Source organism: Sinocyclocheilus rhinocerous, unplaced genomic scaffold (genome assembly GCF_001515625.1).
Source record: "Sinocyclocheilus rhinocerous isolate Xijiao unplaced genomic scaffold, SAMN03320098_v1.1 scaffold943, whole genome shotgun sequence".
NCBI classification, from domain to species: Eukaryota; Metazoa; Chordata; class Actinopteri; order Cypriniformes; family Cyprinidae; genus Sinocyclocheilus; species Sinocyclocheilus rhinocerous.
Genome location: NW_015626129.1, coordinates 435190 through 452983, shown reverse-complemented (window position 1 = coordinate 452983; position 17794 = coordinate 435190). Strand labels below are relative to the sequence as shown.

The 17794-nt window shown below is 35.6% G+C and overlaps 1 protein-coding gene across 4 annotated transcripts in view; it reads right to left on the bottom strand.

Moving 5' to 3' along the window:
- The window catches only part of LOC107710968 (vasodilator-stimulated phosphoprotein-like), a 43776-nt gene that overhangs the window by 12811 nt on the left and 13171 nt on the right, over positions 1-17794 (bottom strand). For 3 of the 4 annotated variants that reach the window (XM_016515871.1, XM_016515894.1, XM_016515886.1), the window contains exon 1: positions 3279-3458. In XM_016515871.1, coding sequence (XP_016371357.1) covers positions 3279-3458 — 180 coding nt within the window. Of the gene's footprint in view, positions 1-3278; positions 3459-17794 lie in introns of those variants that run through there. The other variant, XM_016515878.1, reaches the window with a different exon arrangement.

The window sequence follows — 17794 nt, the reverse complement described above, 5'->3', positions numbered from 1 at the left end:
TATAATTTAAAATGTAATTTATTCCTGTGATGAAAATCTGAATTTTCAGCATTATTACTCCAGTCTTCAGTGTAATATGCTGATTTGGTGATCAAGAAACATTTCTTCTTATTATGGAAATTCGAGTCTGCAACTTGGACTCGAGCCGCGCTGAAGTCGCGTGAACAACTGACTTGACTTAACTTGGACACGAAGACAGAGACTCATCAAAAACACAAGTCATTGCCGATTATGTTCTCTTTTTAACAGCATCAAACACCATATTTTTGTATTCATTCCATATCAATATGTGATGCAACAGCAAATATCACAACAATTCTCTAAACACACCGAGCCAGCGTTACTATAAACACGTGTGACGAATCTGATGGTGCGTGTTCATCACACATTGGAAAAGTGTGGTTATATGAACAAACATATAGCATCTAACCTCGTGATAATCTTCGTGAAAAGGCTTCAGTTTAAATGAATGAGTATAGTCTGTTTGCGCTGTGTGTGTCAAAGCGAAGCGCACACTTTGCTCATGCGTTCAGCTCAGGATCCAGTGTTTTCGGTATTTTCAGTAAACTCCATCTCTGCATGTGTTGTGAGTTTAACGTGCATTTGGGAACGGATTTTTTGTGGACAGATTATTACAGTATTTCATAAGGGTGTAAGGGTACACGTATTCCGAAAATTTTCGGTAGCCTACGGGTCTGTCGGTTCAGTACGCATGTGTAACGAACAAATACAGCATTGTTTTAACCACTGCACGAGTGGAATTTCATTTGAAACTTCCAGTTTTATATATTGTTACTTTTGATAAGAAACTAAGTCTCATCTTTCAAATTATATCCATTTTTTTTTTTTTTTTTACCATTTTTCAGAAAAACGTAATTTTAAATGATTGCATACTTTTAAATCGACACCTGCCACGGTGTTTTCCTCTTTGAGTTTGTCTTAAAAGCGATGAGGAGGGGGGAGGGGGGCTTAATCTGTCTAAATCTGTGTTAGTGAGCCCTTCTCCTTTGCCGAGATAATCCATCTACCTCACAGGTGTGGCATATCAAGATGCTGATTAGACAGCATGATTATTGCACAGGTGTGCCTTAGGCTGGCCACAATAAAAGGCCACTCTAAAATGTGCAGTTTTATCACACAGCACAATGCTACAGATGTCGCAAGTTTTGAGGGAGCGTGCAATTGGCATGCTGACTGCAGGAATGTCCACCAGTATACGCCGATCCTAACCGCGGGAAACGATGACGAAATCACGTGATATTTGGCAGCTCCGTCAAGGGATGCATGTAGAACATGCTGTCATAGCTTGGAATGCAAATGTAGTCAGGGTTCTGAGAAAATCGCTTTGTTACTTTCGTCCCGCATTACTTTCAGCCATTCCTTTTCTGAAACTAAGATATTCTTTTAGTACGAATGACCTCTTATCAAAAGCTATATCAAAAGCTCAAGTAAAAGTTGATTTCTCAATTCATGATCCTTTTAATTTGCATTATGTGCAGTTTACTTGTTTGCATAACTTTTTTTTTTAAGTTGAGTGTTGATTATTATATTTAAAAATAAATAATAGCTAAATGTAATTTTGGCCTCAGTTGTTCCTTGTAACCTTATAGTAATGTAAAAGGGCATCCTATAGTTTAGAGCATAAGATGAGGTAGGTTTTTTTATCAAGAAAATTTTAATTATAATAGTTCAAGTACACTACTGTTTAATTTAAAAAAAATTATGTTTAGTTTTTTCCCCCTGCTGTACCAAAACCATACCGAACCGTGATGTTAAAACCGAGGTATGTACCGAACTGTCATGTTTTTTTTTACCGTTACACCCCTAGTATTTCACCACATTTGTAATGAGACGCATTTGTAAACCTGTTTTCACTGAAACTGCAGGTTTCCACCAAAATAACAGCTCAGGGGTTTAACTCTTGCAAGTGAAGAAATATTATAATTTTCTATTGTAAAATTGAATAATAAACGCATCATAACCTATTAATTTTTTATTTACATTTATTTTACAGTGAAGTTGCATTAGTAGTTATATATTACTGCATACTACTAATACAAATTTTAATTGTTATTATAATATTCTATTATATTCTATTTTGACTATTGCTAAAATTAGATATAAAGACTTGACTTGGACCTTAGGGACTTGTGAATACGTCTGTATTATAAATATGTTAAGAATTTCTTCGTATGATAAAGGACATGATGTGTGGCCAAGTATGGTGTCCCTTACTTGGAATTTGTGCTCTGCATTTCACCCACCCAAGTCCACACACACACAGCAGTGATTAGTGAACAAACATACACTCACACAATGTGAACACACACACTCGGAGCAATGGGCAGCCATTTTTGCTGCGGCGCCCAGAGAGCAGTTGGGGGTTTAGTACCTCAGTCGTGGTATTGAAGGTGGAAGAGAATGCTGGTCATTCACTCCCCCACCTACAATCCCTGCTGGTACCGAGACTAGAACCCGCGACCTTTGGGTTACTTTGTTGAAAACATTTGTGCTGCTTTCATTTTTTTTTTTTTTTTTCATGAATTGTTTTCATTTATTTTAAATAAAAATCTTTTGTAACATTACGATAACACTTTTAATCAATTTAATGCATCCTTGCTAAATAAAAGTTTTAATTTCTTTCGAAAAATGTACTTTGTTGTACTGTGTTGCTTTTGAATTGTATATATATCACTACTTTTTTATTTTAAAAAAATGTATTACATTTTTTTGCATTTCTGCTCAAAGACTTGGATGGTAAGTAAAGAAAAACAGGAAATCATGGATATGAGTTGTAATTTGGGGTTAAATGCACTTCTGGTGGAATTATATAAATTCAAGGGTTCTGATGGGGTCACTTGTATATGTAAATCAACTGTTGTACATCCCAGTCTGCACTCACTTTTGTAAGCTGGGAAAAGCAGCGTAGATGTTCTGCTAAATTTCTCTGTTTGCATTCTTGAGGAAAAATAAAAAATGGGTCTGGAATGACATGAGGGACAGTAAAGGAATTATTTTCATTTTTGGGTGAACTTTGACATTATGAAAGAACACACAATATTAGACTGCAGTACGTGCTGCTGGACTTTAGCTGTGAAAAAATAATAATTCTTGAAGACAGTTGCAAACTATTTCAAACTGAGCTTGAGGCAAAGTTTGGAATGCTCTTTTTTCCAGTTACCCTGAATGTGTCAAAACTCTGCAGTGTTACCTTCAATGAAAAATGGTTTGTTTGTCTGCAACCCCACGCTACATCTGGCTGAATGTAGTTTGTTTACCTGCTGGTCGGTCTGCATCTTGCGTCCCACCACTCTGAAGGCGTTATTGCTGGGGTTGTGGTAGATTTGGACCCTGCTGAAAGCTTGGGGACCCGTGCCTGCCGGGACCCACTTCTTATTGGTATCATCGTAGATCATCACAGTGGCCCGTGCCTGACAGATACTTGACTCACTGTGCATATGAAAGAAAGAGAGAGATGACATTAAATACATTTACAGTGTATAAATAAAACTGCTTTTCAAAACTGCACGATACGAGAGAAAAGTGAAAGACAAACAGGCATTGGATACTGGGAAAAAAATGACTGAGGGGGAAGAGAGACTTGAGGCATAATGAACAAAGAAACAAGTGTGGTTAGAAATGTGTGAGGTAGGAGGAGAAGTCTGCCTGATCGAAACAAGCCCAGCAAGTACCAACAATGGGGGCAGACAAAGACAGGAAGTACTCAACATTCCTCTGCTCAGGAGAGAAAGCAGGTTCTAGAAACTTCAAAAACTGACAGCGTATCACATTCCCACACATAAACATGCAAACAGAGCCAGTTCTTAAAGGAACCGTTTGAATGGAAATTCTGTTATTTACTCGGCCATGTTTTGATGTATATGTGTGGTGCTTTCAAAATAGCGATTTGGGACAAGAGGGTGAGTAGTGGTTGACCAATTTGGATTTTATGATGGCTGATGATGATTTCTTAGAGAATAGGGTGGCCGATGACCGATATATAAAGCCAATATAGGCCTATATGATACCACGCTATTTAATTTACCCTCTGGGGCTGTTCATTTTTGACAGAAAAAAAATTAACATTTAGTTTTTTTAGAAATTTAACTTCATCAGAATGGTGTGAAACTTGTGATTCAAAAAGGTTAAATGGTCCTGAAAAAAATGATCACACTAGTACTGTTCATGGTCAAAAATGACCGCATTGGAAATTAATGGGAAGCAAATTTCACCTAGTGGAAACATTTGGTACTATGGCCAAACAAAATCTTACTGAAATTTTGGAGATATCAACCTCAAATATGCAACATAACATGTTTTGATCTAGGACTTTGATTTTCCCCCAGTTTTCTTTTTTAGCTTTTTTTTTTTTTTTTTGCATTTAGTTAGGTTTCTGGCGTGTCTGCTAGCTCTGAAAAGCTGAAAAGAAAACACGCAGCCAGTTTCTTATGGGCTGTCTGAGTCTGAAACTGTGTCATTCAGCGAGTTTCAATTTGCAACCGGTTTCTACGTAGATAGATATCTATTTGAATAAGACCACCTCCAAGCCATATACAGAGTCCAAGGCAGCAATTCACTTGTCTTGTGTCGACACGCCCCACGGAAGAGAGGGGTGGGGTGAGCAGTAGCTCATTATCATTTAAAGAGACATGCACCGAAATGAGTCGCGGTGAACAGACCTGTTTTTGACAAGGTAAAAAGGGTGTTGTTTTACACGACAATTGAGGAATTTTAAAGGGATAGTTCACCCAAAAATGAAAATTACCCCATGATTTACTTACCCTCCAGCCATCCTAGGTGTAAATGACTTTCTACTTTCAGACGAATACAATCGGCGTTATATAAAAAAATGTCCTGGCACTTCCAAGCTTTATAATGGCAGTGAATGGGTGGTAATATTCAATAGTCCAATAGAAGTCCAATAGACTGTGTCCATCTATCATAAAAAATTACTCCACACAGCTCCGGCGGGTTAATAAAGGCCTCCTGAATTAAATTGACGTGTTTTTGTAAGAAAAAAATCCATATTTAAAACTTTATAAACCTTAAATCTCTAGCTTCCGCTATCTGTCATATGCGCGTTCACGAGAAAGTCACAATCCAGTAGGACATAGGCGTAGCGTAAGCTCCAGTGAGAAGTGATGAATGCGGAAGCACAGAGAGAGCAAAACAAAACAACGAATTAGAAGTACAAAACGAGGATTTGTAAAGAAAAATGTCGGAGAACTTCAATAAGCCAAGAGAAGACTAGTTTTCCTTTGCTAAACAAAAGAAACTTTACTTCCTTTGCTCCTTTAAACAAACCTTGGTTCTCGTGAGACTAGCATATTCTCACGTCCTATGCCATCCACTGGAACGCGACTCTCTCGTGTGACGCATGACAGTTAGCGGAATCTAGAAATAATGGTTTATAAAGTTTTAAATATGGATATTTTTCTTCCAAAAAGTGTCGTTTCACTTCAGGAGGCCTTTATTAACCTGCCGGAGCCGCGTGGGGCACTTCTTTATGATAGATGGACAGTTTATTGGACTATTGAATATTACCACCCATTCACTGCCATTATAAAGCTTGGAAGAGCCAGGACATTTTTAAATATAACTCTGATTGCATTTGTCTGAAAGAAGAAAGTCATATACACCTAGGATGGCTTGAGGGTGAGTAAATCATGGGGTCATTTTCATTTTTGGTTGAACTATCCCTTTAACCAAAGTATGTTACAGACATTTCTTGAAGACCCTAAAGAATCATACTAACTTATGAAAAATGGGCATCTGATGTCTCCTTCAGTTGGAAATGTCATTTTCAGGTCTATGCTCAAAAAGCAGTTAACAGGTAATAAATGGATCATAACTATTCCATAAATATCATTTAAAAAATATATATAATTTTTGTACTAAAATATAGTACATTCATTTTGCTAGATAAAAAAGGTCATTTTTGGCCACCACACAAGCAGCACCAGAGGGATAAACAAAGTAAATAACACATGCATAACAATTTCTGAAATTAAATAATTATTTTACATAATATTTACTAAAATAATTAGGAAACAATAATTTGAAAATGATAAAAAATAATAATAATAATAATAGATGTTTATTTTACAGAATTTGAACACAAAAAGCACTTTTTTTTTTGAACACTTACCAGCCAAACAGAAAAGCTTATTGGATGAAAATGCTAATGATTTTCGACTATGGGGATATATAGTCAATGGGGATTTCGACTATGGGGATATATGGGGATATATAGTCAACCCCATAGTGGGTCAATGGTCAACCATTAAAGGTAAAAAAAAAAAAGACAGTTTTAATTTTTAGCTGAACCAATCCTTTTAGAAATCCACTGATAATGAATGGAAAAAACACAGCTGGATTTGTCTGTCACAAATATATACAAACAAGGATATCATCAAGCAAGGGCTGTGATGTTATACTGACATCATCTTACTCGTGATGTGCGCATGTGGCGGCACATTTGTGCATGGACTGTTTATAATGTCTCTGGAGAAACAGATCGGACACAAACAGGCGGTTCATCTTCAAACTCAAATGCTGCTGCTGCACTGGCTCCTTGTTCACATTCTTCCATGCTTATTAAATTAAATATTTTTCGCACAATTACTCAACTAAAGGCAGTTTTCTGGAGTATTCTGTATAGAGAAAGAAGACAATGAATAGACGTTTATAGGAGTTCCATAAACTACAGACACTTTTGGTCCTGTAAACAGAGAATCAATCTAATACACTTTTCAAACTCTCATTAGCTTATTTAATTTGTCTTCTAGAAATTATATATAGAAATTATGTCTTATAGAAAACAGAAATTTGTCATTGTAATTTTTTTTTTTGCTCATACTATAATGTCATTTTCATCATCTCATATTATGTGTTGTGTTTAATAGCATTGGTGTGGTGGAAATTACATTTTTAAGATTTTTGGAACAAAATCGCTGTTAGTTTCACGGCAAAAGTTGACAAAATTACAGCTCAACTGGAAATGACACACAATAAAAATATTCTGCTTACACGTTTTCTTTGTTTTCTTGTATTTCTTCACTGACAGTTCTGTTTAATTGGTAGCCAATTAAACTAACATTTGATAAAAGTTTATCGGGGCAAAACTGTTTGTCAAGAGGGAAATGACAACAACAGAGAGACAGTTATTAATAAATAATAATAATAATAATAATAATTAAAAAAAAAGTTTCAAACATTAAAATATATTTGTTTATATTTTTTTACATTTAAAATTACTAAATATATGCAAAAATGGATTTTCAAATTCAAGATCCAGCTACTGAGACCAGGGTAAAATAATACAATCTATTCATAAAAGGCATGAAAAAATACAAAATAAATATATAAACATTAACAGTATAATAAATATAAAAAAGGGAAAAAAAGGTTTTAATAAAATAAAAATGCCTGTGACATAAAAGTGACCAAAGCACTTATATTTAAAAGTATTTTCGTCATTCTCTCCCTCATGTTTTCCAAACTGTGATACAATCTTCTCTTCCTGTGACATCACACAGATGCCAAAGCCCACTTCCTGCTCCAAGAAATGCCGAATAAGGACTGACGCTATGGCCTGCCGAGTGGTTTGAACACGCACGCACGCACGCACACACACACGCACGCACGCACGCACGCACGCACGCACACGCGCACACGCACACGCACACACACTCCTCGTGCCCAGATGTTGATTGTTGTTGGAGGGGGAGCTTAGGTTAACCAGATGGAAGGAAAGACGGGATAACAGCAATCACAGAAAGAACAGAGGATAAGTGAAGGAGGAGGGAGATCAGGATGAGCTTGGCTTAGACTCAGCCATACTGTTATGAGAAATAAATACATTTTTAATATGGGAAGGCCGAGCTGGAACTATGGACGAAACTGAGTGTGTGCAGTGAATTATTAATAAAGAGAAAGGCACGCACACACACTGTACATAAACAATTGCCTTCATGGACAGATAACGAGCAAATGCAACCTGTATGAAGTGTTCATGACAGTGACTAAATCCATCAAATTATGGATGAAACCGATCTAATATATTCACAACATGAACAGCATTATTCCCTCTGACCCAATGCAAAAACAGGCGTACAGAAAATGTACATTTGACGGTTGTGTCCTTCTCTGTAAATGTTATAAAGTCACACAATAATTTGTATTTTGCATAAAATTCTCACAAATTATTGATATTTCTATATAAATAAATATATTTTTACATCAATCTAAATCTTATAATAGGCAGAAGTAATTAAACATTCAATTATGGTAGATATGATAGATTACATAAAAAAATTAAAAAAATTAAATAAAAGGTGTATTTTTAATTCAACCAATATTGGATGTTTAATTGTTTCTGTCTGTTTTAATTGGCAATTTTGCCTTTAGCTTAGGGTGACAATTTATTGTTCATCCTTAGTTTTTTGGTTAAATCATTTAAAAACAAGCTGGAATTTGTCTTGGAAACAGTCCCATGGCATATGCTCTATGAACACTCAAAGTAGTGACAAATCAGTATATCAGTAATCAGTATATACCATTTTTAAGTTTTAGTTATGCTTTCAGTAACCCACTTTGTGCAAAGTTTAAGTACATAGCTCTCTAGATATTATTGGCAATTTAAACAACATAACAGACTGTCTCTACTTTAAAAATACATGACACTCCTCCATAGAACCACAAATTGCAGTTTCCTAGTAATGAAGGAGTTAACAGGAAACTGCAGAGCACAGCTGAAGAAATGTCTGTATAAGGCTGTGCAGACAGCTGCCCTTAAACACTAACAAGTAGAGTCAAGCCCACTAATCTGTCTCAAACTCTCTCTCTCCTTCATCTCTCCTTAAACATCCCAAATATGTTCTGTTCCCTTCATTTCACCTGGTTCTCCAGCTCAACAACGGCACAAAGGGGGACGTTAAGGGCTGATGGTCACAGTGTAATTACAAGTGACACACTGAGGATAAGATACGCAGACTGGCAGATGAGTGTTTGGACAAAAGAACAAAAGAATGTGAACTCAAGGGACTCGTGGGACTTGAAGGCTCTGTCCCTCAGCAGAATGTGTCATGCTTTGCTGTTTAGATCAGCTGTCACGTCTTGCTTATACAGTTTTAACTCTGTACGGGTTTTAAGTAAATTTTAATAAACAATTACTGAAACAATTATTGAACGGTATAAATACAATTAACAGCTGTGCTAAAACTATTTTAGCTTTTGGTTATATTTGATTTAGAAGAGGAGGTGGTGTGAAAATTACCCACTGGCAAATTTTTCAGAGAAACTAATATTAATTTTATTTTATTTTTAAAAACTAAATTTGCCATGAATACATTTTAACCAAGTACTCAAGGGTGAAGAGGATGCATCCATCTATGTTAAAAATGGATTTCAAAATTGAAACAATTTCGATTGGTGTGAAATGTTTTGAAGTTGAATGAAAAAATGAATGTCCTTTCTGCTGTCCTTTCCAAGTACTCACATTTTTTGGATTACTTGTGCCTATTTAAAATAAGACCTGGAGAAAAAAAAAAACATATTTCCATGGCTGAAATTCTAGATCTGCTTTTCCACTCATGTAAGTGATTTCTAATGTGTTCTGAGAAGCTATAAAGTTGAAATGACAGGCTACTGGAAATTACATAAAAACAAATCTCACACACCACGTATGCGCCTATAGCAGAATGCCAAAATTAATATTTTTTTTTTTAATCCAATATTTTATTTTCCTCTCTACTGGTCAATGTTAAGAGGTATTTCGAGAGAATCTACTACTTTGCTACACTGCTATGGCACACAGATGTCCATTACAACCACTGTTTTTCATTGACCACATTTCCATATTAACTAAAAGACAGAGCAGCATTATGCAGCCGTGAAATAAAACTTTTGTTAATCACTCCTTCATTCTCATGAAGAGGACGTGTGTCAGGTGGCTTAGTGGTTAAAAAAAGCTAAATACAAAAGTCATTGGTTCAAGCCCAGTGCTAGAAGAACTATCACTGTTAGAAGAACAGGAAACTGCAGAGCACAGCTGAAGAAATGTCTGTATAAGGCTGTGCAGACAGCTGCCCTTGAACACTAACAAGTAGAGTCAAGCCCAAGATGATTGCAAAGATACTATTTAAACTGAACTGAGCTGGATGATGACATCACTGAATTCAATGATGAACTGCCTTTAACTGAAAAATTAGTGTTTACTATTGTCATTTTGCATTATTGACACACTATTTTCCTAATTAATGCTGTTCAGTTGCTTTGACACAATCTGTATTGTTAAAAGCGCTATATAAATAAAGGTGACTTGACTTGTTGAGCAAGACAAGTAACCTCATATTACAGAGGTACCATGACACAGAATGACCCTCATATGAGAACCGTGGTATTTACAAGACACTTCCAAGAAATAAGAAATGATAATTGCATGGTAGACATCCAAATGAACACAGTATTACTATGGTTTAAAAAAAACTCGGTAGTAACATGGAATTTTTTGATGAACTTTATGAAGTTAAGTCTGTGATGCCTGTTAAAGACAGTGGCGAAGCAAAGCTAAAGCGCTTACTTGCTTTGCTTGAGTTACAGTAACTTTTCTCTTTGTCTCTCCTCTCTCAAGTCTCAGCTTGTTGTTCGAAGTGCTGTGGGCTACAGCTTTTAGAGTCTCTATAAGAAGTACTGAATCATGCAAGAGTCACCCTAACAGTTCATATTGCCTTTCTCCTATCAACCATAATCTCTGTGTTTAGTGAAGTGAAGTTTGAATTGCTTGTTTTTGTGTGGTTTCTCACAACACGTCCCATTTTCGACTAACTCTGGAAGTGGTCAAAAGTGGACAACCTCGAAACTTTTAGATCCTCTTTATACCTGTAGCGTTATCCACTTGTGATCGAATCGATGGAAACGCATATCAGTTGTAAACAGCCATATCTCGGTCAAAAGAGTTGGTCAAAAAGTTGATGAGGCTCTACCAGGCTGGTTACAAACACTTTGTAAAGAGATTGAGGTCCATAGTGTACAAATGGAAAACATTCAACTCCACTGTTACTCTATCTAGGAGTGGAGGTCCAACAAAAACACTCCAAGAGCAAAATGTTTAATAGTCAGGAAGGTCACAAAGAACTCCACAGTAACAAATAAGAATCTATAGGCCTCTCTAGCGTTGGATAAGGTTAGTGTTCAGGATTCCATGGCAGGAACGCAAGGAGCAAGTCACTGAAAACACTGAATTTAGTTGGAAATAATGGGAAAGTCTTGGGAAAGGTGGTTAAAACAGAAGAATGTCATGTTTTGGAAAGGCCTAATCAAAATCTTTATCTGAATCCAACAGCAATGTTGTGGAAGGACCTGAAGAGAGCAGTTCATCCAAGAAAGCACACCAGCACTTTTTCACATATAAGCGTTTAGTTGGTTTAGATAGTTTTTCCAGACATTCAATCTTGGGTCAATTTGCTTAAGTAAAAATATACAATGTAATTTGATTCTCTATGTTGAAGATGACGACTTATAATAATTAGTAAAAATAATTTATGCATTTAGCAGACACTTTTATCCAAAGCGACTTACAGTGCATTCAGGCTATAAAATTTTTAATCTATAGGCCTCTCTAGCGTTGGATAAGGTTAGTGTTCAGGATTCCATGGCAGGAACGCAAGGAGCAAGTCACTGAAAACACTGAATTTAGTTGGAAATAATGGGAAAGTCTTGGGAAAGGTGGTTAAAACAGAAGAATGTCATGTTTTGGAAAGGCCTAATCAAAATCTTTATCTGAATCCAACAGCAATGTTGTGGAAGGACCTGAAGAGAGCAGTTCATCCAAGAAAGCACACCAGCACTTTTTCACATATAAGCGTTTAGTTGGTTTAGATAGTTTTTCCAGACATTCAATCTTGGGTCAATTTGCTTAAGTAAAAATATACAATGTAATTTGATTCTCTATGTTGAAGATGACGACTTATAATAATTAGTAAAAATAATTTATGCATTTAGCAGACACTTTTATCCAAAGCGACTTACAGTGCATTCAGGCTATAAAATTTTTTACCAGTATGTGTGTTCCCTGGGAATCGAACCCACGTCCTTTTGCACTGCTAACACAATGCTCTACCACTGAGTTTGTTAAATTTATGCAAAAATGTATGCAAAAGTCTTAAAAAGGACAATTTTGCTATGGTTTACTTACATTTCATGTCATTCCAATCCTGTATGACTTTCTTCTGTGGAACACATCTTTTTTTTTTTTTAAAGTGTTTTTTTTCTATATATTGAAACTCAATGGGGCCCAACGTTGTTTGGACTCAATGTTCTTCCAAATATCTTCATATTTCACAGAAGAAAAAAAGTCATACCAATTTTTAACAACATGAGGGTGAGAAAATTATGGCAGAATTTAAATTTTTAGGTGAACTGCACGTTTAAAGGCTCACAAGTTTTCTATCACAACTGTATTTTTATCTAATGAAACTAAGTGAATGGGCTGTCAAACTCCAAAATAAAACGGACAAAGGCATACTTAAAGAAGCTCAATTTGACTTGTTAACTATGTTTCAAGTAGAGGTGGGCGTTATGGCAAAAATATCATATCACAATTTTTTTTTTCAGGAAAATCACGATTCACGATTTTATTACGATTTTTTGTCATGTTGGTTTTACTATTTTGCAAGTCTGAGCAGTACAGTCAAACTAATTTCCCTAATTTAAAAACAAAGACTTATAAGGTAACAAAATATCAAATAAAAAAAGAATGGCAGATATTTAGGCCAATCTTTGTCATTATTTTATCTTTGTTATTAAAAAATAAGAACAAAGACATTACAAATACACATAATATACACATTAAAAAAGTGCTTTATTTTTCAGGTACAGTAGGTGTATTTAGCAGTAGCATTCAAGAAATTGAATGAACAAATATAAAAAACAAAACACTATATACATTTAACTGTATATATTATACATTGGTTCTTTTCTTATTAAAGTAATTGTATTATAGTTCTTCAGTCAAGAGGAGTAAGTGATTTTCTCTAATGTACTTTTGTGATTGTGAACAAGTGCAGTGTACCGTGAGTAAAACTCTACCGATGAGTTAACATTTGATGTGAATGTATGTCGCGTTGTACAGTATATTGAGACGGAGGCGCCAGAACTGCAACTGATAGAATGTGCGCTGTAGCACAATACTATGATATTGCAGATATAAGCAGATTGTGGAGACATTTTAATAGTCCACGATCGAAAATCGTGTTATCGCACACCCCTAATTTCAAGTTAATGTTTGTGGTCAAATTCAATCTTGAACAATTAGATGTGGAAGTATTGATCAATTTTGATTTGATCATCAAACATTATTCAGTACCATTGTATGGAAAACAAAGGCCAGGACATTCCTGAAAAATTTACCTTTCGTGTTCCACAGAAGAATCATACAGGTTTGAAGTGATATGAGGCTGAGCAACAGATGACAGAATTTTCATCTAGCCCTTTAAAGGGGTCATATGATGTTGCTAAAAAGAACATTTTGTGTATTTTGTGTAATGAAATGTGTTTATGCGGTTTAAGGTTCAAAAAACACATTATTTTCCACATACTGTACATTATTAAAGAATATCGCTTTGGGTTTGAGACTTTAGTCTTTGCAACTTTAGGGATCTTATCTATGCACGAACAGCTTGTAACACTCCAAAGAGAAAGGAAAACTTGAAATCGCATCATATGACCCCTTTAAGACACAGCTTCCTCAACAATCAGCGAAAGCTCTTTGAAGCAGCGACAGAACAAACACATTCCTCCTCAATATTGTATTGATTCAAATTAGGGACAAATGAAGAAAATAATGCAGTATCTACTGAGGGAGTCAAGAATAGGGAATCAAGTACTACAACTTTTTCAAAATACCTAAAATAGTTAAAACAACAAAAAGAAAAGCCAAATGCCTTGCATTTGCATTGTGTAAGGCCCTATGATTTCAGTGATGCGGAAAACACAGACGGAATCACGGAATTCAGTCATAGAAATGGAATTTACTGTATAATGCGGAATGTCATGGAATTTGTCAAAGTTTGGATGAATTCATCAAAAGTAGTCATTACACTTAAATCAAATCGCGATATGGACTAGTATCCGTAAATATTAAGCCGCAAAAAGATTTTAAATATGAATCCTGCATGTTCTGCCTGTCTCTGTGGAAAGAGGAGGAAATAAATTCATACAGGTTTGGAACAACATGATGGCGAATAATTATTATTTTTTTTTGTAGTAGTATATAAAGTTAGGACTAATTATTATTTGCTTTTTGTCAAACCATTTTATCATCCAGTGAGTCAAATGGACTTATCTACACAAGGAAATCACAATTTTAACATTTAAAATAAGATATCTAGGTTTCCATATCCAGGGGAATTTTTTTTGTGCTAATACAGTGCTATCAAATTTCTTTACATCTGTCTAGACATACTCTGAGACATGAGATCTGTGCTAATAAAGACTAAATCATGGACTCCTTTACCACCAGGTCCATTAAACCCCATTACACTCTCTCTCTCTCTAAGTGTGTGTTTAAAATGGTTGTTCTCTGCAGAACAGCTGGTCATTATGATATCACCGCCTGTGCATATGGGTCTCATGCTGCGCCCCAATTCGCCGACTTATACTATTTAGTTTAATTTGATTTCCTACCGTATTGGAGAGAAATGAAGAGGCACGCTGATCTGCCAGTTGCGGGTCTTTCATGCTCATGTGTTTGCATAATGATGCATTTAAAAATTAATGACCAAACATATCATTATAAAAGTTCATAATGTTGCTGCAGATTAAATATAACGCAGATAATATTAAATAAATATTTTTTCATCAGGTTAGACATTGATTATTTATCACTCAAACCCCTTTCTCGCATATCCGCCATGTTTGTAGTTTTTTAACTCTTTTTATGCGTGTTTGTGGTTCTAATCGAATCCTCGTCCAATGCGCAATGGGTTGTGGGCAATATTAGCCGTTAGAGTGAATATCGATCTGCATTTCGAATTCTAACCAAAAGCAGTAGACCATGCGGGAATCTCTGGCATACTCATGTCAACATACTACGATTTGGGACATACTAATTCTATTTTCGAATACTATTTAGGACAGATAGTATGTTAATTGGGACGCAGCATCATTGCTGTGTTATCTGGATTCATATGCTGAAAGAAATGGTCTTCAAACAAGTAAGCTTACTATGGTAGGTAAAACAGAATACGTCACAGTTTAAAGGGGTCATATGATTGGCAGGGGTACTGCTATGTGTGAAAAACCGCATGGGGCCTACAACAACTTCCTGCTGATAAAGAACGAATCGACACAAGCCACACCAGACCCCACTGAATAAATTTCACTGCTTCACTGCTTTGTTGGCACCATGAGGCATCAGCTTTCATGTTCAGCTGTTCAATAGATTAGGACTCGGTTGGTTTCCTGGATGTCTCCATGTAAAACTGGATCTAACATTTTTTGTTTGTCCCAGAGCAACGCATTTCCTTAACATGAGGGCTTAGGTTTACATTAGGGGTGCAACGGTTCAACTTACTCACGGTTCGGATCACGGTTTTAAAGTGACTCAAAGGTCCGAGTCGGTAAAATGATCCGAACTTCCCATCACTACTCACCTGCGCTATCAACACGTGATGACGGCATAAAATGACAGTTATTCCAGCATAAAGCACTCGCATTGATTAAAGAGTGACTGGTTTGTCCACGTATTGCGTTTTTTTCTCTCTCATTGCTCTTGTTGTAATGTATTGGGAAGCCAGAATTTGTATCCATCAACAGAAACATGCATTAGCCGAACTCTAACAAACCATATTACAGATGCATTGTCAGATTTAAGTTGAACCGCGGTCCTAGTGTATGCCGAACCGTGTGTGGAGAACGGTACGGTTCGATTTTTTACCGAGAACCGTTGCACCCCTAGATTACATGCATTTGAATTTCACAAAAATCAAACAATGATGTCCACGAGAGAAAAATAAAAGCCACAAATAATTTAAGCTCCATTTCTTTTCCCAAACATATCTATCCTCTCAGATCGTTTAGTATTGTACTTGTCTGATTAAGCATCAGCAGGCCAACCAGAACCTGTGCCATACAGCTCTGCACAGGGTTCCCAACATCTTTTGACTAATGAATTTCCTTAATTTGTACAGTCAAATATTATTATTATTATTATCAGATTTTTTCAAATAAATATATGTAGATAAAATTTCACAACAATCAAATAATGTGTGTATCTTTATAAAACATTTTATAAAATTTAAAAAAAATTCTCAAAAATGAGATATTTTATTGCAGAGTGTAACTAGAAAAACTATTTAGTCATATTCATAATTTTATGATGAATATAAATGATTATATTATTACTGTTGTTATTATTATTATTATTATATTAACAACTAATATAACTAATAACTAACAACACTAATATTCATAATTGTCCTCATAAGGGAGCCCTTAAAGTTTCTCTTTTGCTGATAACAGCAAGTTTATAAGCACTTTTTATAATAAATTTGGTAAGATGGTTGGCGATTTCTGTTGAATGACAAATTTCCATAAATCCCCTGCTCTTTTGTGCATGTTTAATAGATATTTGACTAACTTGATTGTACGTTCAGCTACCAATAGTGCTGTCAGTTGTGTTTCACACATTTTACCATATTAAAATAATTTCAGAAGAATCTCTTCCAAAATCGGCACATTAATGTGTTTAAAGAGAATTCAGTCCTGATAAACATGGCAAATGTAGAACACAGCCAATTCACATGACACAAAAAAAAGCAATGTGGTTATTCTGACTTGAACACCATCAAATATTTATCAAAGAATGTAATAGATGGATGTTGCCAGCATTTAAAGCTAGAGGATTCTGTAAGCAACGTGTGGCAATTCATGCACCTAATCTTGTCTAAGGGCTGTTTCCTCAGCCATTCAAAAGCAATCGAGCTGGATAATGAACCAATCAGCAAGTGGCGAGGGTGTGACAGAGGCCAGGGTAAGGAGACCAGAAGCCCAGCTAAGCAGTGTGACTCTGGCTGGCAGAGCGCCAGACTCCTATCAGAACAGAGGCCAACGACAGAGCAAATACACACGCCACAGGGTGCATGGCGACCCCCACTACTGATCTAACATGTTAAACAGATCTCAGAGCACCTCTGAGACATCATATTACATTTGAATACAGAAAGAGAAGTGAGATTTTAAGTATTATTATTATTATTATTATATCAGTGGTGCAAATGTGGAAGTCTTTCAAAGATTTCCACAATTGCACAAATCCAAAACGGTTTCTCCACAGTTACTGTAAAAGTGAAATAGTGCAGCCCAAAAAAAAACCTTGGTTACAGAAATATTTTTCCATGGGGACTAAAAAAAAATGACCATAAACAAAGTAAGGGTTAGAACCAAAAAGTATCAATGTACTATAAATAAAACCAACCAACAAAATAAAAAAAGCACGAGACTTAAATGACAGTATCAAATCAGAAAAGATGGTAAAACATAAAACAATTTTATTATAATTCTTAAATATATTTTATATGATTATTACTATTATTATGTATAAAAACATATATATATATATATATATAAATATTCAACTATATGCAAATATACAAGTTGTTTAAAGGGGTCATATGATGCGATTTCAAGTTTCTTTTGCAAAGTTGCAAAGACTAAAGTCTCAAACCCTAAGAGGTATTCTTTATAAAAGTTAAGACCCACCCACGCCCTCCTAAAACGCCTCGTTTAAACACGC